Below are 23,258 nucleotides of genomic sequence, written 5' to 3' on the forward strand. Positions count from 1 at the left end.
ATAGGACAGCCTCTCTCAGAGCCCACCTCCTTCCTCAGCCTCCCTCCTCCCTGTGCCAGGTTCCCCTAAGGCAGCGGGCAGTGATACCGAGCTACCCAGCGGCACAGCTCTAAAGGGCACCCACCCTGGAGAGAGGTGAGTGTGGGGTGGGACCTCAGGACGGGTGGCCCTGCCCCAGCTGCAGGGCCAGGCCTGTGGCTGACCCATCCCCTTTCAAGGAGAAATGAGCAGCAATGTCAGGACCAGGCACTGTACAGGCAGCGTCACCGCCGGAAAACGGAAGGGAGGAAGGGATGGCTGTCACTGCCCAGGCCTTGAGGCCTCTTGGTGAGGGAAGAATTTAGGGAGGGAGGAGATGGGCTCTGGAAGGAGCTTTGATGATTAAATCTCGTTAAAGAAGAACTAAGCGATAAGCAGCCAGGCAGGCTCCAGAGAAGTTAAAATGTAGAGATAGGCATTTTTCACGCAACCCAAATGCTTTTCCTTAATGTTGAAATGATTTCATAAATATCTGGTCCCGTAACCTTCCTCTCTGGCCAGCGCCTCATGGACTGTGACAGTGGCCAGCTTGCGGCTGGGTGCTGGCCCTGGAAGCAGGCAGAGGAGGTGGGCACCCTGGGTGTGACTCCCCGGGACGGGTAAGAATAATATGGATGCAATCAGAATAGCATTCACTGAGTGCCCTCTGTTTTCAGGCTTGAGAGCCAAGCACCTTTTGCATTCCTTGTCTCTCGTCAATCCTGAGAGGTAGATGTGGAAAGTACAGACACACAGTGGTTTTCAGTCACTTGCCCCAAGGTTACCTAAACTGCTAGGAGTCCTTTATGCCTCCCATAAAGAAATTTCTGCTTCTAGCAGGTTTTGAGTGGAGCTAGAAAGAATGTGACTGGGAAGACGAGGGTATGAAATTGCAAGCCCAGACAACATGCCATCCTCTCTTTTCCACTTGAGACTTTTCTTGACCAAAACAGCCCCATCTTTCTTAGTCCATGTCAATACCCTGAGCTTAGAGCCTTAACGGAGACTGAGCCTTAACAAGACATCGAGAAGGACCCTCTACCCCATGACAGCTGCAGTGTGGACAGAGCATGGGTACCCTCCAGTCCTAGACTAGCAATTCTCACCCTTAGATGACTGGCATTTTGGACCAGATAGTTCTTTTTTCGGGGGGTGGGGGGGCGGGGAGCGGGTTTGTCCTGTGCATTGCGGGATGTTTAGCAGCATGTCTGTTCTCTATCTACTAGCACTTCCCCAGTTATGACAACCGAACATGTCTCCAGATGGTCCCAAATATTCCCAGGGGGACCAAATTCCTTGCTCCAGTTCCTTACTAATCCAGTTGAGATCCGCTGTCCTAGACCAGTGGTTGGCAAACCTCGGCTCGAGAGCCACATGCGGCTCTTTGGCCCCTTGAGTGTGGCTCTTCCACAAAATACCACGTGCGGGCACGCACATACAGTGCGATTGAAACTTTGTGGCCCATGAGCAGAAGTTGGTTTTCGGCCTGGGGAGTCTATTTTGAAGTGGCGTTAGAAGAAGTGAGGGGTGGACATATAGAGAGGATGAACGAAAGGAGATAGACGAAACAAGTATACAAGACGAGTGTGGATGGGAGAGTTGGAAGGTCGACCTCAGCGAACGTACCTCAATCAGATTAAAGAAGTTTTTAGCAAAGGCCAGTTTAGGAATACCCTAATTAAATTAATAACAATGTACCTACCTATATAGTTTAAGTTTAAAAAATTTGGCTCTCAAAAGAAATTTCAATCTTTGTACTGTTGATATTTGGCTCTGTTCACTAATGAGTTTGCCGACCACTGTCCTAGACCAACCCCACACCGGATCCTGAGCTAGCTTTGTCCAGCCTTCGTGCCTTCTCACTAAATTTTGCCCAGCTGCTCCAGCAGTAAACTCTGTGACTGTGTTGGGTGAGAGCTCATTGACAGGAGCCCTGACCTCCAGGCACTGCCGGGGACCCAAGAACAGAGTTAAAAATGTTTCCAATGATTTCTAGATGTTTTCTCTTTTCTGACCCACCTGCCCGTCAGCACCCTGATCTTTCTCTCACTCATATACAGGAAGAGGAATACGCATTCGGGATATCCTGAGAGACGAAGAAACGCTGACACTCTTTCTCATGAGAAACATTGGCCTGTCTGACTCAGTCGTCCACCTTCTGGTCAACTCTCAGGTCCGGCCCGAGCAGGTTGGTTCTTGTCCTCGGCCAGTGGTTCCTGGAAGGGAGGGGTGAGCACGAGTCTGAGAAAGGCAAGGAACACCTTGGCTTTTTTATTTCCTTCTTGCTTTCACATTCAGAATCCATCATTCATGCCCCAGGTTCAGAAAAATACCTGGGAGTTACTCAGCCGATGCTCCTTCCCCTCATGGGATTCGGAGACGGGACAAATCCTGGCAACACATCTCAGAGGTTTATGATCACATGGCTCAACCTCCTTTTCTAGTTGAGGAAATAGAGGTTTATTCCCGTATTCATTAAAAATCTAGAGTGCCATGGGAACAATATGGGCAAACCCCTAACTCCGGGAGCTTCCTGTGGGGGCCACAGGTGATGGTGAAGTCAGCAGGTGAGATGGGTGCTGTGGGACAATCCAGGGTCAAGAGTTAGGGCAGGACTAGGGGCCTGGGGATGGGGCAGCGCTAAATGAGGTAGTCAGGGAGGGCCAGGAGTATTTGAGCAAACCTGACTGAATAGAAGGCGGCCATGGAAAGAACTGTGAGGAGAGTCCCAGGCCCAGAAGCTGGCAGTGCAGACACTGGGCTGTGCGGGGTGACTCCCAGGTCACTGAGCCTGGTAAGGCAGCATGCAGAGCGGACCTGTTTCCCTCGCACCATTTCTTCTTGGCGCCAGGCAAGCTCCTTCCTCTCCCCACCTTGCTTAACCTGACCTAATCCCGCCACCCTGCTCCCCCCAAATCTATTTCCTCAGGCTCTGGGCTCTCTTATATTTGTTCAGAGCATTCCACCACTAACACGTAACTTTCACATCAGTTAGCTGTGAGCGCTTCACCTGAATCCTGAGATTGGGGAAATGAGGCGGCTGGCCACTGAGGGATTTGCATGAGGCTGTAGAGCTAGAAATTGCAGCGGCAACCAGGTTTTCTCATTCCTAACCCAGTCTTCCTCACTCCAGCTCAGCGGTGTTCAGAGTCCCAGACCAGCGGCATTCCCAAGGCCTGGGAGCTGATTAGCAATGCAAATTCTCAGGCCCTACCCCAACCAACCTGCACACTGGGCTTTAACTAGCCCTCCAGGCAGTTCAGCAGGCTCAGGGGTGAGACCACTGCTTCAGTTTGGGGCCTTATGGCTCCTGGCCCAGCATCTTGGGTGTGGCTCCTGGCAAGGCCCTGGGAGCCAGGCCTGGCTGTGCTGCTCCACTATCCTTCCCCCTCCCTCCCCCTCCCACCCGAGGGTGTGGGGGCGGCAGCAGGGATTGGTCATTTTCCCCTCTGCTTCTCTTCAGCTCATAAAACTCCAGTCCTGGAAATGCCTGTGATGACTTCCAGTTGGTAATAAAAGGGAGGTGGAGATAAGGGCAGGAATTTAGGGGAAATTTCTTTCCAGTTTCTCACTGTGTGACGTTTAGATCCCTAGTTGCTGGGCTGTTGGTTGGCATCAGGGCTGAGGCCTCTCCTTTGGGGAGAAGGGTTTTGTTCACCAGGCTGTGACCTTATTTAGTGTGGTGGCTCTGATTAGCTGATGCTTCCCTAACCAGCAAACCCCAGAGCTTAAGAGGGAGCCCAGAGCCCCCACACTTGCAGAGGCCACTCGTGGCGACCCAGCTCCCTCTGCGCCCCGTGCCCACCCTGCTTCCCAGCCTGGTTGCCGTGGGCGCCTGCTCCTCATCTCTGTCTCAGTCTCGGTCTCTGTCCAGCTCTGTGCTCCTTAGCAGCACCGCCCACTAGACCCTCCCTCCACGATGGCAGCGTCCTTTCTCTGGGCTGTCCGTGCGGTAGCCACAGGCCACAAGTGGCAGGTGGGCACTCGAAATAGAGCTAGTGCAGCCGAGGAACTGAATTTTAAATATTATTTAGTTTTAACACTTTTAAATTTAAATAGCCACATGTGGTCTGCTGTTCTCTATTGATCATCCTCATCAAACATGGGATTTTATTCTTTACCTCAGGCCTGGCTGTCCCTCCTGTCCTTTCTGCCTGGTGCCTGAGCACCGCTCAGAAGGGAATCACATCACCCCCTCTCTCCACTAGGGAGTTATTAGACCAGGAGAGGGGTACAGTTCTCTGGTCTGGCCCTCGGCCCACCCCCAGCCCTGTAATCTCCTAGACTTGCTTCAAGGCCCAGCGCAAATGTTTCCTCTTCAGTGAAATTGTTCATAAATCCTCCTCCCTTTGCCCTGCCTCCTCCCTCTTCCCCACTCGATAAAGAGCTAACGGGTAATGGTTTAGCACAAGCTGTAGGTTCAAACCTCAACAAGGCCACACAGTTAACTGTGTGACCTCCAGCAAGTTAGCTAATGACTCTGTGCCTCTGTCTCCTCATTAAAATGGAGATAATTGCCTCTGTCTCCTCATTAAAATGGAGATAATAAAAGTGCCCTCCACGTGTGGCTGTTGCTGGAGCTAAAAGAAGGAATGTATGTGAAACACTTAGCACAGTGCCTGGAGCACAGTAACCACTCGGTAAGCACTGGCTATTTTCACTAACTATTCTCAAAGCTCCCTCTTCTGTGAGCTCCTGGAAAGCAGAAAACTCACCTTGTCTTCTCTGCATCACCAGGAGCTAGTCTGGTCCCTGCAGGATGGGAACGCAGTGAGCGAGCACCGGATGAATGAGGGACGGAGTGAAAGGAGCAGGGAACTTTAGGGGTGTCCCAGATTTCCCATCAGCCTGCTGTGCAACCTTCTCACGTCCCCTAACCCCTTCTCCATCGCTTTTCTCCCCTGGAATATTAGATGTTTGGACAACATGAGCTCATTGGTTCCCTCCACCTCAAAATGTTTTATACCCTGGGATTAGGATTGGGGGAATTTGCTGGGCGGTAAGAAGTCAAATGTAGGCGACAGGAAGGCTCTGCTGGAATACATACCCAGTGACAGTCCCCTGAGGTCAACAGAGTCCACACCAACCAGCATCGTCCGAGACCAGTGCCTCATTTAGGGATCAGGCTTCCATCTCTGGTCTGGACAGTCTCCATGCAGGGGGCAGCAGAGCCTGGCTGCTCTGCTCTCCAGCCCAGAGGACTGTGTAACTCACTGGAAGCCAGGGGAAGACTCCGGAGACCAGGGAAGCTCATGAACCTGTTCACGGTGCTCAGGATCTTGTCCCCTGCTGGGAGCCCAGGACTCCTGAGGCCAGTTTCTGTGCTGGCTGGCCCGGTCCCGGCCAGGGAGGAGGCCTCCTTAGCCGCTGGAGGCCATCTTGGGGATTGTGCTTCAATAGTCACGTCCAGGAGCTCCACAGGAGCTGGGGCATGTGTCCTAGGCAGCGGGTAGGGTCGTCAGATAAAATACAAGCTTTCTAGTGTCGTTTGAATGTCAGATAAGCCACAAATAATGTTAGCAAAAGTATGTGTCATTTGGATTCTGTTTAGGACATATTGTACTAAAAGTTGTTCATTGTTGATCTGAAATTCAAATCTAATTGGGCATCCAGTATTTTTATTGATTAAATCTGGTGAGAAAAGAGAGAGGATGTTGGTCATTTGCCATCCCTCCAAATGCATTCTAGCCACTCCCCACCTGAACTTCAGGGAGTAGGTCCTGATGGTACCTAAGCATTGGTGGACTAAGAAGGGATGGCTCAAATTTTAAATGGCTCGCTGGTAAAGTGAGGCTTGGGAGTGTATTAGTTTCCTGTTGCTGCTCTAACAAATCACCATAAATGCAATGGCTTAAAACAATACCAATGTATTATCTTATGGTTCCAGAAGTCTGACAGTCAAGGTGTCGGCAGGGCTGTACTCCTTTCCAGGGGGAGAGGGGAGTTTAGGAGATCCATTTTCCAGTTTCCAGAGGCTGCACCTGTCCACACCCCTGGGCTGGTGGCCTCCTTCTGTCTCCAAGGCCAGTAGTGACCAACCACGTCTTTCTCGCATTGCTTTACTCTGACATTGTCTCTGTGCCTCCCTCCTCCACATTTAAAAGACCCTGGTGATGACATTGGGTTCCACCCAGATAATCCAAAAATAAAGCCAGCTGATGAGCCACTGTAATTTCATCTGCAATCTTTTTAAAAAATATATATTTTATTGATTTTTTAAAGAGAGGAAGGGAGAGGGATAGAGAGTTAGAAACATTGATCAGCTGCCGCCTGCACACCCCCTACTGGAAATGTGCCCACAACCAAGGTACGTGCCCTTGACTGGAATCGAACCTGGGACCCTTCAGTCCGCAGGCCGACGCTCTATCCACTGAGCCAAACTGGTCACCATCTTAATCCCCCTTGCCATGCAACGTAATGTGTTTGCAGGTTCTGTGGGAGAGGGCGTGGACATCTCCCCGGGTTGGTGCTCTCCTGCCACAGGCAGTCCTCCAGGGTTGCTTCTCCTCCCTGCAGTTTGCTCACGGAGTCCCCGACCTGGCGCTGAAGGACATCGCCTGCAGTGAGGCCCTCCTGGAGCGCTTCGTAATCTTCAGCCAGCGCCGCGGGGCGCAGACAGTGCGTGAGGCCATGTGCGCCCTCTCCCAGGGCACCCTGCAGTGGATGGAAGACACGCTGTACGCCAACGTGGACTTCTTCAAACTCTTCCGTGTGGTAAGGGAGTTATTTAGCTTCTTGCTCTGGGGAGGTAATTCCTGGGGCAGCAGAGCCTGGTGGCAGGCCACGGGGAACCGTGCACTGACAGGGAGGGCACGAGCCTGGTATTCAAGACAATCCTTAAGGAAGGCTCCAGAGGCCCAGGCTCCTGGGAGTCACCACTAGGTATGCGGTTGTGGCAGGTCTGAGTCCGCCCCTAAAGCGGACCCCACCACCTTTCACAGCCTGGAAAGGAGAAGGGGGCTTGTTTGGACTCCCTGCCCTACCATTTTCTACGAGGTGGTCATAGGCAAGATAGTTGACTTTCCCTGCCCGCATCACTCATCTATAAAGCAGATATAATACTTCATAAAGTACAAGGAAATATAAATGAAAAAATACATGCAGAGCACTTAATACATTTCGATAAATGAGAGCTTCACGCTCCCTGCTGTGAGCCTGCTCTTGTCCCCAAACGTTGCTGTTTCTGGGAAAAAAGAAAATGACAGAGAAAATTGAATAGTCTCAAAAGCTTAGAAAGCCTTGACCTGGCTAACCCCGTGTTCCGGAACTGCACCCAGACACACTTCTTGGGAACTGATAATATTTCCTCTTTTGCCAGAAGGGTAAGATGAGGGGGAGTTGTATAAAGGCGGCATAAAGCAGCAGTTCTCACCCTTCGGAGTGTATGCCGGTCATCAGGGAAGCTGGTAAAAGATGCAAGTTCCAAATTTCCACCCCCAGAGACTGGTTCAGGAGATCTGGGCTGGGCTCAGAATCTGCCCTATTACTTTAAGAGCTCACTGTAGGCCACCCTTTAAGAAACACTCAAAATTAGAATCCTTCAGAGAAAGGAACATATTTAATGTTTCTAGCATTGAACTGTGGTGTGTGTGTGTGTGTGTGTGTGTGTGTGTGTGTGTGTGCGCGCGCGCGCCTACATTTTAATTTCTGGAACTGTGTTGTGAGGAGTGTCAGTCACTGAGAGCTTGGTAGAGAAGTTAATGTTTTTTGCCTTTTTATGGTTGCTCTCTCAAGTCCCAGACAACCCACTCTCAGAGTTTCTTAAAAAGCAAGATGAAGGCTTTTAAAAACAAAATAAAATAAAACAGGACCACACAGTTTCTGGCAGAGTTCACACTTCATCCCTTTCAAAGTGTGACTCTCTTAGAATATTACAACCTTCCCGGCTCCTCCGGGTGGGCTTCCTCCACTGAGAACCCAGGGCCGCCAAAAGGCCTCCACACGCTGCAGGGAGAATAAAAAGCCATGAGCTTTAAACTTCTCTGTTCACAGTCTGTTTGCAGAATCAGACAGAAGAGTCAGGCAATAACAATCCCTTATTCTGGACAGCGAACACTAGCACAGCCAGGAGACAGCACCTGTGTTTGCAGAGCGACTGAGGGTCCCTGGCACCGAGGACCATGCAATCCTCTGGTCACCAGGAAAGGGCCAGGCCCTCACATCTCTTTCTGAAGGACGTTGGCTGCTGATCTAGGTAAACGTGCCTTTGGGGCACGACTAGCAGTTCTTGGGGGGGTGGAGGGCAGTTCTAGAAGTAGCAGGGTAAAGGGGAACCTGGGCAAACTTCATTAGGACTGGACCCAAACTCAGGCCACTGCTTCACAATATTTTTTTATGTGCCTAAGGCATGAAACAGCTCTGGCCACCGACACAGGCATTAAGCTAGGATGTACTAAGGACTGTACATCTGTTTTGCCCCTGATTGATATAAGAGCAACACCACCAATCAGATGCCTCCTTGCCCACTGCCAGGGGGTCAAAATATTTTTTATCAGATAAGAAAGACCAGAATGTCTTTCTGTCCTTACACGCTGCTTTGGCAAGTGCTAGAGTTCCGAAACCGGAGGAGAACTTTGGCCGATCACCCTCACTGACCTGAGCGGGGTCCTGCACGCTTGCTCACCACCTGCGTGCACGTGGCCCATGCACCCAAACCGGAACTGGGCACCTGCAGGCGCCAGGCATGTGCTGAGGCCAAGGCTCCACGTGTGCCCCTCCCGCCCTCACGAACTCTCTGTCAACCTCAAGACCTGCACACAGGCCAGGCCACAGGAGCACAGCTCAGACATGCCAACACCGGCAACGATGGGCCCCGCAGCGGTGGTGCCCAGCCAGGCTGCGCATGGAATCACCTGAGGAGCTTTTAAAAACAGCTATTGCCCAGCCCCCACCCCCTGAGATTCCGATTCAGTTGAAACTTCAGTATTTTTCAAAATTCCCCAGATCATTCCAAAGTCCAACCAGGGTTGAGAATTACTGACCTAAAACACAGGAGTTTGACTTAGTCTCAATTTCTGTAGGGCAGGGGTGGCCCATGTCAGGCCCAAGAAATCATTTGGTCTGTCCCTGCCAAGGCATTAGGGGTGAGTTAATGAAATGTTTGACCGAATAGAGCAGGCTAATTTTTAAGCTGATAATTTTGTATGGCCCGTGAATGATGTTATAAATATCCAAATGCCCTTGGCAGAAAGGTTCCCCACCCCTGCTGTAGAGCAAGCATAATACTGATAATATCCCAGATGCTCTAAGGCTTTCAAGCACTTCCATTTGATCACCCATAGAACAGGGTGCTGTGGCGATACATCCTCTCTGCTGTTATCTTTACAAAGCCGTTGAGTGGCCCAGAGGCTGCCTAGGGACAACCGAATGGGAGACGGGCCTGGAGGACTCCCCCGCCCGCCATCTTCTGCTCCTGCTCCTGCTCATCTCTTTGGGGAAAGACAAGACCAAGACAGGATACGTGGGTCCCAAGCAAAGAGGACAAACACCCTGTCTGGTGCCCTTCAAATGTGCTTTTCCATTTGACAACTAGACAGAGTGGCTAAATTAAACAAAAATTACTAATAAGAAAACCTAAAAGAAATTACAGGCATGAAGATAGGATTTTGCTTTTATTGCTCCTGTACCCACTCTCACAGTGTTTTTAGAGATAAAGCCTGAGGGGGCACAGAGAAGCTCAGGCAGACCCTCTGAGAGGGGCAGCTCTGAGGCTGGGAAGAGGCTGTTATTGCAGCTGGTTGGCTGGCAGCCACGCTGAGCTCCAGCGTGGGGCAGGCTGAGCCTCTGTTCTCCTGGGCTGTTTCTCATATGCACGGAGCCAGTGTATAAATAAGGTTTTATTAAATGCCAAGTCAGTGCTTATTAACAAAGAAAGAGGGACAATCCCAGTAAACCACTGTGACAGCACCTGCCCCTGCTGTGTAAGGAGCTGGGTGTGTGTGAGGGGGCAGGGGGAGAGGGGCTGTGGGGGGGCTGGGTGGGAGTACAACCTCCAGCCCCTGAAACCTGGGGGAGCTGAGCGAATTGGAGAGGGGCTTTGGGGGTTAGCACCAACTGGGCCAGCTGTGTTTTTCCTCGGCCCCTTGGAGTCAGAAGTGAGTGTTGTCATCTTCAAATAATCCAAGTGCAGGACCATGGCCTTACTCCACCCCGCCCATCCCCATACAGACACTTATGCACACTTGAGCGCAAGCACACGCTCGAGCACGTGCACACATTGGACGCCCAGAGACAGGTGGGCTGGGAAGCAAGCAAGCAGCCAGGTGGAGGGCTTTTCTCCAGGGAGATTTATCCCCTCTTGGTTTCACCTCAATTGAGAGCTTGAAAGAGCCTGTCTTCACGTGTGGTCTTTCGGCCTCACCGCCCCCAGCTTGAAACCCAGCAGCTCAGACCTGGGCCCACGGTACCTGAAAGGCTTCACACCTCATAAAAAATGATGTGTCAGTTTCGGGTGAGGGGTTGGGACGTTTCCCATCTGATTTGGCCCGAGGTAAGCATGCCCCTCCTCCTCCTTCTCCTCCCTCTAGATCTAGATCCTTCCTGTTTTCTCTCCGACTCTGGTGCACAGCTTTGAAATCTTGCTGAGAAGCAAATCTGTCCCTTCTGCTCTGATGTTTATTTGTGGGAGTCCGGCAGGGGAACCGAGGCGGGTGCCAAGACCTGCCACACTGCTGGGAAATGGTTTCCCTCCCTTCCCCCTCTCCTGGATGTTGATAGAGGAAATCTGGCCTCCCCAGCATTTTGGCCCATGGCTTTCCCCTCCGCAGTCGCTTCCAGCGTGGCATGATTCAGCTTTCTTTCCTGCCCCTCAACTATTACTCTGTCACGGTATTTTATTTTTCTGACTTCATTTTACCTGTGTCTCTTTGACTATGGGGTGGCTGAACATTGCGTTCCGGGAAAGAAAGGACCCAGTCTTGGGGGTCCAGACCCCCTGCTCCTTTCAATGTCCTGCTTTGTTCCTGGCTCTGCTCCCTAAATTCCTGAATCGTGGGGAAGAAGTGTGGGTGGGTTGCCCGCTGCCCGGTGTGAGCTGGCCGTGGTTTCTGCTCTCTGTGATCGTCCATTGCGGTTTGCTAAATTTTAACTATGCCTTTCCATTGTCGGATGATATTTCTACATTGAAATTCTCTGGAAAAGCCCCACATCTCCAGGATTTTACAGTGACTTAACTTCATGATTTCCTCTCCCTTCTGATTTCTGAATCTTTGGACTGTCAACTTTCTCCCACTTCTGGTGAGGGTTTGGGGAGGGAAGAAGAGAGAGAAGAGATGCCCAGTGCCAGCAGCATGGCGTGAGGGGTGAGCAGCAGGGCTGTTAGGCAAAAACAAAGCAAAATCAGAAAATAGGTTTTTTGAAAATGATTAAGCCACAGCAAGTATATGTGATTGACGGTGTTGGATTTGTTTCTGTCTACATCTACAAAACTGTGTCTGTTATAATAAAAATATCCCCTGGCTCAACAGATTTCAATAAAGAAGAAATAAAGAGGCAATAGGAGAGAGGAACATCAACGTACATTAAATGTGCATTAGGCCTACAGGCCTGATTGTCATTGGCTGACTTGATTTCTTTTAGGCTCTAGGCATACAGTAGGTCAGGGCTTAATGTCATGACTGATCAGATGTTGTTCTTATGAATTTAAAAAGGAAAAAATACTAAGAGGTCAAAACTGAAGTCATTCAGGACACAAGCAGGCCCTATGCCATTAGGATGATGGGTCTTGGGTCCCGGCCTTTATTCAGTAGACAGATTGAGCATGGATGTATTAGGCATCAGGTTTTCTCCGGGGTAAACCGGTTTGAAGAAGGATTTTGGCCTCATATTCCTTATCTCTACCGAACAGCAGTTCCTAACCTTCTTGATAGATTAGGACTATCTTTGAAAATCTGACAATAGCTCTAAACCTTTTCCCTAGAGAAATACAGAACAGACACAGGGGTTGGGGGCTCATGGAACCTCTGAAGCCAGACACCAGCTTAAGAGTTTTGGTATTAAAATTTCTTTCCTGCCTACCATTCATAGACATCCTTTTCTAAAGGGTTTCAATATAACCACAGATTCTTCCGTAATTTATGAGTGATCAGCTTCTCCCCTGAGCATGGGGCACAGTGATGAGAGAACCAGAAAGTGGGCAGCCCACTGGAGCACACAGAGAGCTCCTGGTGGCCAGGAGACTGGGTCCTGGCTCTGGGTTGGCCCCTAATTTGCTGTCACTTAAATGGATCTCAGCCTCCCCATTTGTAAGATCGAGGTAACAAGGCCTATGTTACATATTTCATGGAATGGTAGTGACATTCACATTAGAGAAGAAATGGACAAGAGATTTGAAACAAAAAGCATTTTGCTCTTACCAAAGCAAGATACAGCCACTTTGCAAGGCCCCACTGCCCTCACCCCCATCATTGTCCCACTCCCAGAAATGTCCTCCTCAAACATTTAGATGCAACATTCTCCTTCCTCAGACCCCTCCGAGTGGCAAGAAATCTCTCTCACGGAGTGACCTTTTGACTGCCCTGAGATTCCAAACTCAGTTTTGCTTTCATCAACCACAAATACCGGGACTGGAGTCACAATGGAGAGAAAAAGGCTGAGTTTCTGTTGAGCCAGCGAGTCCCATAACTTGTCTGTTCACATACCCCAGAGCCCACCCTCTCTTCAGACACGTTGTCCTCTCCAGTCCTGGGAGACAGCATGTCTCTGTGACCTCTCCCTTTACAGACAGTTTGGCATTCCCCCCGCCCCCATCTCTGAGTGATTTAGTCTGAATTCTCCACTCATGACGCATTTCCTGGTACTCAGGGTGTCCCCTCTGGTTGCCCCCTCACCACTGAAGCCAGCTTCCTCTCTTTTCATCTGATGCTTAACAACTGACAGGTTGCAACAAACATGCTTTAAATCCACATTCTCCTAGTTGCCTAGCAACAACTTCCCTCCCGGATAAATCTGGATTTCCTGTAGCAGCAGCCCAGGGGGCCACACTGTCTGTCCACTGCCTCATCTGCCTTTCACCCCTGGCTGGGTGCTCTTAAGCCAGCTCCTCCTTCACTTCAGAGCCTTCCACTGCTCCCACAGGCCCTGTCATCCCTGTACCAGTAAAGACACTTTTAACCTATGGCTACCTATTTACCCTTGTGTTAAGCAGATCCTCAACTTAGAAATCAATACTGTTTTCCAGGTGGTCTTCTTTGAATCAGAGAGAGTAAAACAAAAATTTCAACTCATAAAATGTTCCTTCTGTGTACTGGCAACATGGCATCTGTTTAATTAACTCACTGGGTCCAAAGCATCAGCAAATACTGCTCCAACAAGATTATTTTTAGTAGCTAATATGCTTTATTTTGCCTTCAGAAAAAAATATTACACAGTCCCAAAGGACAGGCACGTTTCTTGTCCCTTGTGAACCCAAACCAGAATCTCAAATAACCAGAATCTTCTTGGCTTCTGGCTAGGGCCTTGTATCCATTTCTTAGGTATTTGATGATCAAGGCCCAAGGTCCCCTCAGACCAACCAAAGCTGATGGGAGATGATAGAGACATAACCTTTCCAAACCTATTTATATCTCCAGTCTCCTTAGGAGGTCTAACCAGACCGTGAACTTGGGTTGGCAGTGTTGAGCCCCATGGTGACATGGAAGAGTTACTTGTTATTTTGGAAATTAAGAGAACTTGTTTGGCATAGGAAGCAGTGGTGTGTGTGTATGTGATACTTGTCATTCAGTATATGACCTTTTTTCTAGAGATGTTTTCACATTTCCATTCAAACAAACTAACATTCTCTTCCGGTTCTTCTGGCAGAAACAATCCATGAGAATTTTAATAGATAATGGGGGAACCAAAAGAAAAGGAGAGTCCTGGGAAAGTCATTTTATAATTTATGGCAACATCATTCAGACAATTGGTGACCAGGTTTAGATGGAGGGCTGCCGGGGAGGGGCAGGGGGAGCACAGGCACTGGTCTGAGATGTAAGTGGTGTCTAAAACAAAGGTATGAGTACAAGACTCCCATTTTTTATCGGACCCACTGGAAAGAGGTAGGAAAGAAATTGCAGATATAGTACCAGGCACTCAGCTCAGTAAATATTTGATTAATAAATATTATTAAATTATTAACAAGATTGAAAAAGAGTGTTAATAGGACATAAAAAATGCATCTCAAGCTGTTGTTCCTCTGGTTCCCTCTCCACACATTCCTGGTCCTGTTCTTTCTTATCTGACCATCTCTCCAGTCACTCTCTCTAGCTGACTCTCCTCACGTTCCTCCCTCCAGCAAGAATTCCTGGCCCTCCCCTTCCATGTACAAACACTGCCCCCCTTGTCACTATTGTCAACTGATCTTCCAAACATCAACTCAAGTGTCACCTTCCCTGTCCCCAAGTGGAACTGACCTCACTCCCTTCCTGTAAGTCACCATCATACCTGCAGAGACATGCAGCCTAAAGCCTCACTAGACTCTCTCTTTTCTATTTGATTATAGTTAACTTACTCATTAATTAATATAATACATATTTATTGAGCACCTGCTACATAGCATCTTTTGAGGGTATAAAAACAAAATAAAGCCTATTCTGTGCTTAAGGAGCTTACAGTGTAGTGGACAAATATATTAGAAATAATTGCAAACCAATATAAAAGTGATGTGAATGCACTGAGAATTCTAGGAGCAGCTAGGAGGATCACCTAACCCATGGGGAAGGCAGGCAGGAGAGCATGGTAGTAAGAGAAAGAAGGCCTTCTGGGAAGTGAGGGGACTGGCTCCTAGGGGCAGCATGAGGATGGGTGGAATGGGGTGAGTGGGCATTTTATCTGTTTCTCAGGAGAACCCTGACTAATGCACTGCCTTAAATGAGCAAGCATAGCATTTTATGGAGTATCAGGTATATACACAATTATAGTTGGTTTGCTTGTTGCTATAATAAGAGCATTTATTTATCAAATGACTTGTATATAGGACATGGTTCTTTTCTATGTGGAGCTTAGCATCTAAGAAGAGAGACAGATGACAAGTAAATGGCAGAATAATTACCAGCGGTGAATAGTGCAAGGAAGGGAAGAAGCAAGGTGCCCTGGAAGAGCGGAACTGGGCAAGGTGAGCAAAGGAGCACAGAGAGAAGACTGTCATCTGAGCCCACACAGGGACAGCTGGCTTTTACACAAATAGACTTTAATTTCAGAAGTTGGGAGAAGAATAGACAGGCCTTGGTGATAACTTGCCAATGGAAAACATTTTTTACCTGCTCGCTTCGTCTCTTCCTACCTATTCTTCTCAGCCCCATCCTCCTATGGAAAAAGCAGTAATTAAAGTGCCTTCCCAGCATGCACTGAAGCTATTTGCAAGGAATTTCAAGTAAGTCCTGGCAAGACCAATGCCCAGCCCAGTGTTCAGGTTAAAGAGAAAAGATACTTTCCGGGGTATGTTTCAGTGATGGCTTTGCTCCTCCTATGTCTGGAAAATTCCTCTCCTGCCTGCTGTGTGGCTGTCGTGCATAACAAAGTCTTTCATTTGAGGGTTAGAAAATAAGCCTCAAATGTCCCATGAGTGGACCTGCATCTGTTCTTCAGTTCCAGGGTGAGAGCGTGCACCCTTGCACCTGTAGCGGGAGAAAGGGGTACAGGATGTATCGCTAGAAACAAGAGGCAAAGCTGGTCAAAGCCCAGCTCCACCTGCTTCTCTGCTTTTCTGCCGCTGGATCCATCCACCCATCACTGGGGAACCGCACTGGCAAATAAGAAGCTGAGGTTGTGGCTTGTGGTCACAAGGGTTTGAATCAGAATGACATGTCGAGCTGGTTAAAATGCAGATCCCCTCCAGGCCTAGTCAAAATGCACACTTGCATTTGAAAACCACTGTCGTAAAACTTAGAATTCATTCCTGAAAAACAGAAGATCAGTGATTCAAGCAGGTTTGAAACTCTGAAGAATGAAGTCATTCATTCAGGCCTTGAGCTGGGTTTCCGGAAAACAGGGCATTTGCGAAAGGCTCTGGGACTCAGAACCAGCAAGTGGAGGTCCCCGTTCCCCACACTGTGGAACATGCATGAGCAGCTCTGCGTCCTGGCACGGGCCGGGAGTCACCAGGACTCCGCTCTCACCGGACAATCTGCAAGCGAACTTCTTTCTCTTTCAAGCTGCAGCTTGAGAGAAAGGTGATGTCACTGGCCGAATCTTTTACATAAGAAAATGGTGTTGAACAGAGGAAGCCACACAACCTGCCTGAATGGACACAAAGGGAACAAAGACGTGAACAATGAGGAGGAAGCCTGGGACTGTATACAAAGCCCAGGGGGGACAGGTGGGCGCCACGCAGGCAGCCTTCCCTTACACTTTGTTTTCCTTCCTTCAGGAGTCTTGTTTGGTGTCACTAAACCAGCAATCAGGCTCATTTGGTGTATTTCATGTCACCATGGAAGTATTGGTGATTGACTAGCTCAGCAGGGTGACTTGGAGTAAGAGCCTCTGCTTTTCTCAATTAGATACAAGAAGTTTGTTTCTGAAAGCAATCTTGCAGAAGAGGTCTTGTGATCAGAAAGAAGGGAGGAAATGTTTTTCAAGCAAACAGGAGATCAGATAGTGCCTATGTGTGAATGTATAACCACATATATATTTAAAAAAATACTTTTCCCATCAATTACAGCTTCCTACACTCCTAGACAGCAGTTCTCAAGGTATCAATCTGAGATCTTGGGGAAGAATATTATCTGACATGTCTCCAAGAATTCAAGAGGTAAGTGGCCCGATGACAGTTAATTATAATTTAACTTTATCTTTCCACCAATTTACCACACTTATTATGTCAGACAATTTAATTGTACCTCAAACCTGTTCACAGAGAAATACATTTGATCTTTCCTTCTAGCAATTTTAAAGCACCTGTTTATATCCTAAACTACCTGTGCTCCTGAGCTGGAGGCAAAAAGAAGGGAGCCGTCCTTCTGATTTCACACCTAGGAAGACATGCGGCCTTGTCTGGCTTGGCACAGAGTATCGGTGGACTCACAGTGGCATCTAAGGGTTTCTGGCACTGAGGTGGTCCGCTATTCTATTATGCTCTTGAAATACACACAAATCTATGCCGCAATTGTAGTAGCACACATTTATAGTCTTAGCAGGGCTAAGTGCCTTACATATATTGACTCATTTCAACACAGTGAAAGTATAATGGACTTTTTGTGTGTTATTGTGAAAGATGGTGCACATTTTGATTAACATCTGGTTGCACAAGCCTTTCCCCGTATAGAAATTGATCTTCCACTTAATAGGTGAGAAATGCTGGGGGCATAATGATGAACAGATATGGTCACTGCCCATGTGAAACAGACAGCCCAACGGGGAAGAGCAATGTGAAATAAGCAATTACTTTCACCATGATGAGTATCATGAGGGAGGCAAAAAATGAAATATAATTTTCCTGGAACTTTTCCCCTCCTCCACTATTCTCAGCTGACTAGGGCGTAGCCAAGCTGGAAAACTGCATGGTTGGAATCTGTTTGCATAAAGCTAACAGATTTAGCTTTATGAGCAGAGAAAGTCAGAGAAGGGCCCGTTGTACTGATGACCACCTGCTGCACTGGGAGTCTCTGTTTAACATTCTTTTATTTATAAGCATTTTAAAAATTCCTATCAGTATAATAAGGTTGAAGTTGATTGAGAATGTAAAAAAAATTCCCAAAGCATATCAACACTCTTAATTCTCTGTGGGAGTTCCAGAAGGTTTCTGGCCTGTCTGGATAACAAGTCTCAGCATTGATGAACAGAGTTGAAGCAGATGGCCCCATTTACGGAATATTAACTGATACAAAACCATTTGACCCTGGGACAGCCCCTTCATCTCTTGCGTGCTTGGATTAAATGAGCAACAAAATAATAACCTCTTACACGACTGTCATAAGGCTTACTGTTGTTGAAGCAATTTGCGATTCCAACTTTATTATTGAAGCCTAGTCTGTGATTATAGGCGTGACTCACTGTGTGGATTCGACATGGCACTCAGTAGTTTCAGAGGGCAAGTGTTGGCATGTGGACAGAGAGAGGGGACGGCAGGTAAACATCACTTATTGCAGTAGGGGAACTGTTTTCAGTCTCACCTGATTGAATCCTAATAGTTTTTTTAAATTCCCAAGTGCCTTTGAAAGTGAGTAATAATGGGGGAATAAAAGCAGCATTGTTTTTTATTTTTTATTTTCCCTTAAAGCAAAGTCAGATGGCACTGTGGGAGCTGAGACTCTGGCAACTCTGGGAGCCCTCAACTTAGTTCTGAGCATTGCAGACCTACCTTCAAAAGATGAGGCCAGAGAGCACCGCAGGTCCCCATATGGAGAAGAGACCCACCCGTCTCTTCTTAATTGGGTGCAGAATTCAAAAGTGTTGTGTTACTTTTTACAAAGTGTTTTTCCAAGCATGGAGACTTTACCTGTTCTATATTTGCTTGAATCTTAACACACACACACACACACACACACACACACACACACACACACCACAAACCACACATTTCAGGAAAATGAAAGAGTTCACATTTGATAAAAAGAACACAGTTTTCTAATTATAAGAAACTAAATTATAAACTTTTTGGCTAAAGAGATTTGCTCTAACCTTGCCTTTCTAGACAGAGCCATTCCTCCATCAGTTTTTCCCCAGTAACCCCATCTTGGTGGAATAACAGACTCTAAGAACTGGCTTCCAGAGAAGTATTCTCTACACTTCCTCAAAGACACATTCTCAAGGAATTCAAGTAAAGGGGACTAGAAGAGAGAAGTGATATTACTATGTGTTGAGATTCACTCTTTGATGTTCTTTAAGGCTTATCTTAGTTTCTTCTTAGGCCCTGAGTGGATGGCAGTAGTGTTTAAGATTGCTGAGAATATAGATGCTTTCTTTTAAATGTGAAGGTCTCCCCAATACTTGGGGAACTTGATTGCACAGTAGGTCGTGACTCTGGCTGCCTTAAAATAACCTGAAGCCTTTGCCTTGCTCCAGTTCATCCATCGGCCGAGTGTCCAAGACTTGCTGTGGGTGACCAGGCCCCTCACGCAGACTGGTGGTCCAGAGACCTTCACACAGCTGACGGGTGTCCTGTATGACCTGTTGTGTGGCTACCCAGAGGGAGGAGGCTCTCAGGTGTTCTCCTTCAACTGGTATGAAGACAATAACTATAAGGCCTTCCTGGGGATTGACGCCAAGAGGAAAGATCCTATCTACTCTTACGACAAAAGAACAAGTATGTTTTCTGAGTCCTGTGTGTAATCAGGCTGTGATGTCAGTTAAGCTGATGGTTTGACACTTTCAGGTGCAACCAGTCCCAGGTTGACCCTCCCTTGGTCTTGTGGAGGGTCCTCAGGCAAAGAGCTTGCACACCCAGAAAAAACATTTCCCCTTATAGGAAGGGGGTGGTGTGCATAAGGAGTTCTGGATGTGAGCCATGGAAAAAACTGAGACCCACTTGGAAAGGGAACAGAGAGGACATTCCCCACTGATCTGATTGAACTAGGGTTACGTTCTAGAGGAAGAGAAGAAAGATAAATGAGGAGGCAGCCAGAGCTGCAAGCCAAGCTCAGGTCAGAAGGGCCCTGGCAAGTAAACACGGCTGTGGGATGTTTTTATAAACACAATGCACTGAAAATCTGTGTGTCTAGTACTGAATTATGTTCCCAATGGCAAGTCCCTGGCAAGCCCTCTTTCCCACCTTTCAGTATTATTTTTGGCTCATATGGGGTAAAGGATAGTGGCGGGGGGGGGGGGGGGAGAGGAGGTAAGAAATACAACTAGGTAACCCTCTAGTTAAACATTAAAGAGGCAGCGAGGCACACACCAAAAGTCACTGGGACCTAAAATAGCCACACAAACCAAGAAGTTGAGCAGCTAATTGAAGGAAAATCATTGCTACTAAAGCTGAGATTCCAGAGCGAGGCCTTGTGTGGCCTCTCAGTCCCTTTCATCTGAGAACAGCCTCTGTTCCTTGCACTAATCACAAGCAGCCTTCTCAGCCTCCTTCTTCTAAAGCAGAAGAAGAAACCACAGGGCAAGCCCCGTCTTTTGTTTCTCTGATGAGGCCCTTTTCGAGATGAACTGTGGCATTTTGTTACTTACTAATGATGAGCTTGTTATTGGTGGGGTACAGCCTATTAATTTAGGTTATTTGTCAAATCCTCCAGCATAGAGTTGAATAAGACACGTGATTTGCACACACTAATGACCGTGTTTAGCTCTGAGCAACGGGAGTTTCTATAAAATCTGTCCCTTCTCTCCTGGCAGCAACCTTTTGTAATGCACTGATCCAGAGCCTGGAGTCCAACCCTCTAACCAAAATAGCTTGGAGGGCAGCAAAGCCTCTGCTGATGGGAAAAATCCTCTTTACTCCGGATTCCCCCGCAGCACGCAGGATACTGAAGAACGTAAGGACCCAGCTAGTCTTTTTTTTAAAAAAATATATTTCTTTATTGGTTTCAGAGATAAAGGGAGAAGGAGAGAGAGATAGAAACATCAATGATGAGAGAGAATCATTGATCGGCTGCCTCCTGCACGCACCCCACTGGAGATTGAGCCCGCAACCCAGGCATGTGCCCTTGGCTGGAATCGAACCTGGGACCCTTCAGTCCGCAGGCTGACGCTCTATCCACTGAGCCAAGCCGGCTAGGGCGGACCCAGCTAGTCTTGTCCCTTCTACCTAGGACCACACAGAAGAATGAGAGGGGGAGAGAAAGGGAGAGAGGGAGAAGGAGAGGAAGAGGAAGAGGAAGAGGAAGAGGAAGAGGAAGAGAGAGATACTGTGCTCTCCTGGTAGTGAGCCTTCTGTTTGTTTTTTGCTACTAGACTCTTGAGTCCCGCCCGCCTCCCATCACCAAAATGCTTTGTGCCAGCACCCCCTGCCTGGGCCTTCCTCTCTTTGCCCAAACTACAATGAGTTTTTCTTTCCCAGTGCCTGAATTATATCACTAATGGAAAAGTTCACGTTTTCTGAATCCTGGCTACCTGAAATAAAGAGAGGGAGGAAGAGCAATTGCTCACAGGGAGTCCAAATCTAGCTTTAGTTAGGTTTGGAGATAATAACATCATCAATATTACATGTACCTCTGAGATAGCAAGAAATTAGATTCTGTCAGTCTGGGAAGCTGGGAAATAACAGATTGTTCTGGAAAATATCAGTAGACTGAGAAAATTAAGACATGTCCTTGAAAAGCCTTTGGTTATGTCTTTTCTGCTCATGTCACAAACATTGGGGGTTGGTGACATGAGCAGGAAAGACATAACCAAAGGTTCTCACTCACTTTTTTTTCTCTCCGTTCTTGTCTTTGTCCATCTCTGTCTGGTTTTAGGCCAACTCGACTTTTGAAGAGCTGGAGCGCGTTAGAAAGTTGGTCAAAGCCTGGGAAGAAGTGGGGCCCCAGATCTGGTACTTCTTTGACAAGAGCACACAGATGACCATGATCAGAGTACGGATGGCAGGGGGAGGGGAGAAGGAGGGCCGAGAAAGTTCCACCTGTTTCCTTTCCTCAGTAAAGGGTTAATCACTATTGGAGTTTGATCAAAAAATAACAAGCAGGGCCCAAAGGCACTAGTCCTAGAAGCTGTCACCAAGTGGAGTCACTGACTTTGGGTGGAAATATATTTCTTCAATTCTGGGCAAATGTAAATATTGCCACAAGACCAGTGGCTTCCTGAGGTTTCTCATTTTTATAAATTCATTCGAGAGCCTCAGATTCAAAAGCCAGCTCTATAACTGCAAAGATAGTTCTGATATCCAGCTTTGCAAAGCAAGGAGACAAAGGTTCAATACAGCGGAGATAATTAAAAGAATAAAAAGTTTCATAAGAAAAAGAAAGTTTCCTATATAACATTTCCCTTGCCCCTCTGCCCCCACCCCAACACACATACCCTCCTTATAGTATAGAGACTTGTGTATTTGGGGGAAATGGGATATAGATAGGTATGCCTTATGATGGAAGAAAACCCACTAATGTTTAAGGGAGCCTTAGAGTCTCTATTCCTATTCATTAAAAATTGGAAATGGCCCAATAACAAGACCAAAAGATCCTGTGGAATTTTCTAAATGCTGTGACTATATTGCTTCTTCCCAAGGACACCCTGGCAAACCCAACAGTGAAAGGCTTTTTGAAGAGGCAGTTTGATGAAGAAATTACTGCTGAAGCTGTGCTGAACTTCCTCTACAAGGGTCCTCGAGAGAATCGGGCTGATGACATGGCCAACTTCGACTGGAGAGACATATTTAACACCACTGATCGTGCCCTACACCTGGCTAATCAATACCTGGAGGTAAGGGGCAGCAAGCCACCTAAGGGCCACACTGGGCCCCTTAAAGACAGCCCTGTGGATGAGCCCAGAGATATCTCAGCAAGTCAAGTGGTCTTGGGTTTCAGCTCTCATTTTCCCCAGGAGAAATAAGAATTCCCAGAGCCCCCAAACAGAGATGAATCCTGTTCTCTAACAGCTTATCCACACTTAAAGCAGTTCCCTCTTCACATCTCCTGCCTCCACACAGCTCCCTGACTCCTCTTTCCTTGCAGCCCATGAGGTGTCTATATCTGTCCTCAACCCCCTCCTGTCTGCCATTGCTTCAGTGACCGTCACTGGCCAGTGTCTACCAAACCTCAAGTCTGAGGTCCCACTGCTTGCTGGACACTCTCACCCTAGGTTTTGTAGGCACATTAGGGTTAACATGTCCAAAAACAAATTTATGTTCTCTTGTGCTGATTACTGTCCTCAGCATTTTTCCAAATTCTCAAGCTGGAGATTTTAGTATCATCCTTCCTTATCATTCTTCTTCCTGTCCTCCAAAACAGCTATGACTTACTGAGTGTTACTTTGTACCAAGGCTTAGGTTCATTGCTTTTAGATATGTAAACCAAAATTAATTGTAGATTATAACAAAGAATTTTTAAAAAGCATTTATTTGGGCAAAAAGACTTGCAACCCAGGAAACAGATCAGGTAGCAATCTAAATTGTGTTCCGTGGAGACAGAGGGGAGGCTGTCTTTTCCAGCAAAAGTTCCCAGTCAGGTCCCTTTTATGTAAATTGGCCTGAGTCACACAGTTGGGCATTATGTGCCCTGATTGGTCATTATGAAGCAGTTCTGATTGGACAGTGCAGGTTTTAGTCCATTGGTAGGAAGATGAAACCAGAAACTTCCTTATAATAGTTGACTTAGCCAGCTTAAAGAGCAGGGCATAGTATGGGAAGCTGAGAACTCAGTCTAATGTTCTTCCCAGTCTATAGAGTATGTGAG

The 23,258-nt window shown here is 47.6% G+C and overlaps 1 protein-coding gene and 1 pseudogene across 1 annotated transcript in view; one reads left to right on the forward strand and one right to left on the reverse strand.

Moving 5' to 3' along the window:
* ABCA4 (ATP binding cassette subfamily A member 4) overlaps positions 1-23,258 on the forward strand; it is a 127,540-nt gene that overhangs the window by 16,613 nt on the left and 87,669 nt on the right. Inside the window, 7 exon segments of the mRNA XM_006098098.3 lie at positions 2,079-2,206; positions 6,535-6,732; positions 16,652-16,741; positions 18,994-19,234; positions 20,269-20,408; positions 21,330-21,446; positions 22,093-22,287. Coding sequence (XP_006098160.1) covers positions 2,079-2,206; positions 6,535-6,732; positions 16,652-16,741; positions 18,994-19,234; positions 20,269-20,408; positions 21,330-21,446; positions 22,093-22,287 — 1,109 coding nt within the window.
* On the reverse strand, positions 8,351-8,495 carry LOC111827786 (annotated as a pseudogene).

This window comes from Myotis lucifugus, unplaced genomic scaffold, assembly GCF_000147115.1.
Source record: "Myotis lucifugus unplaced genomic scaffold, Myoluc2.0 scaffold_220, whole genome shotgun sequence".
Lineage (NCBI taxonomy): Eukaryota > Metazoa > Chordata > Mammalia > Chiroptera > Vespertilionidae > Myotis > Myotis lucifugus.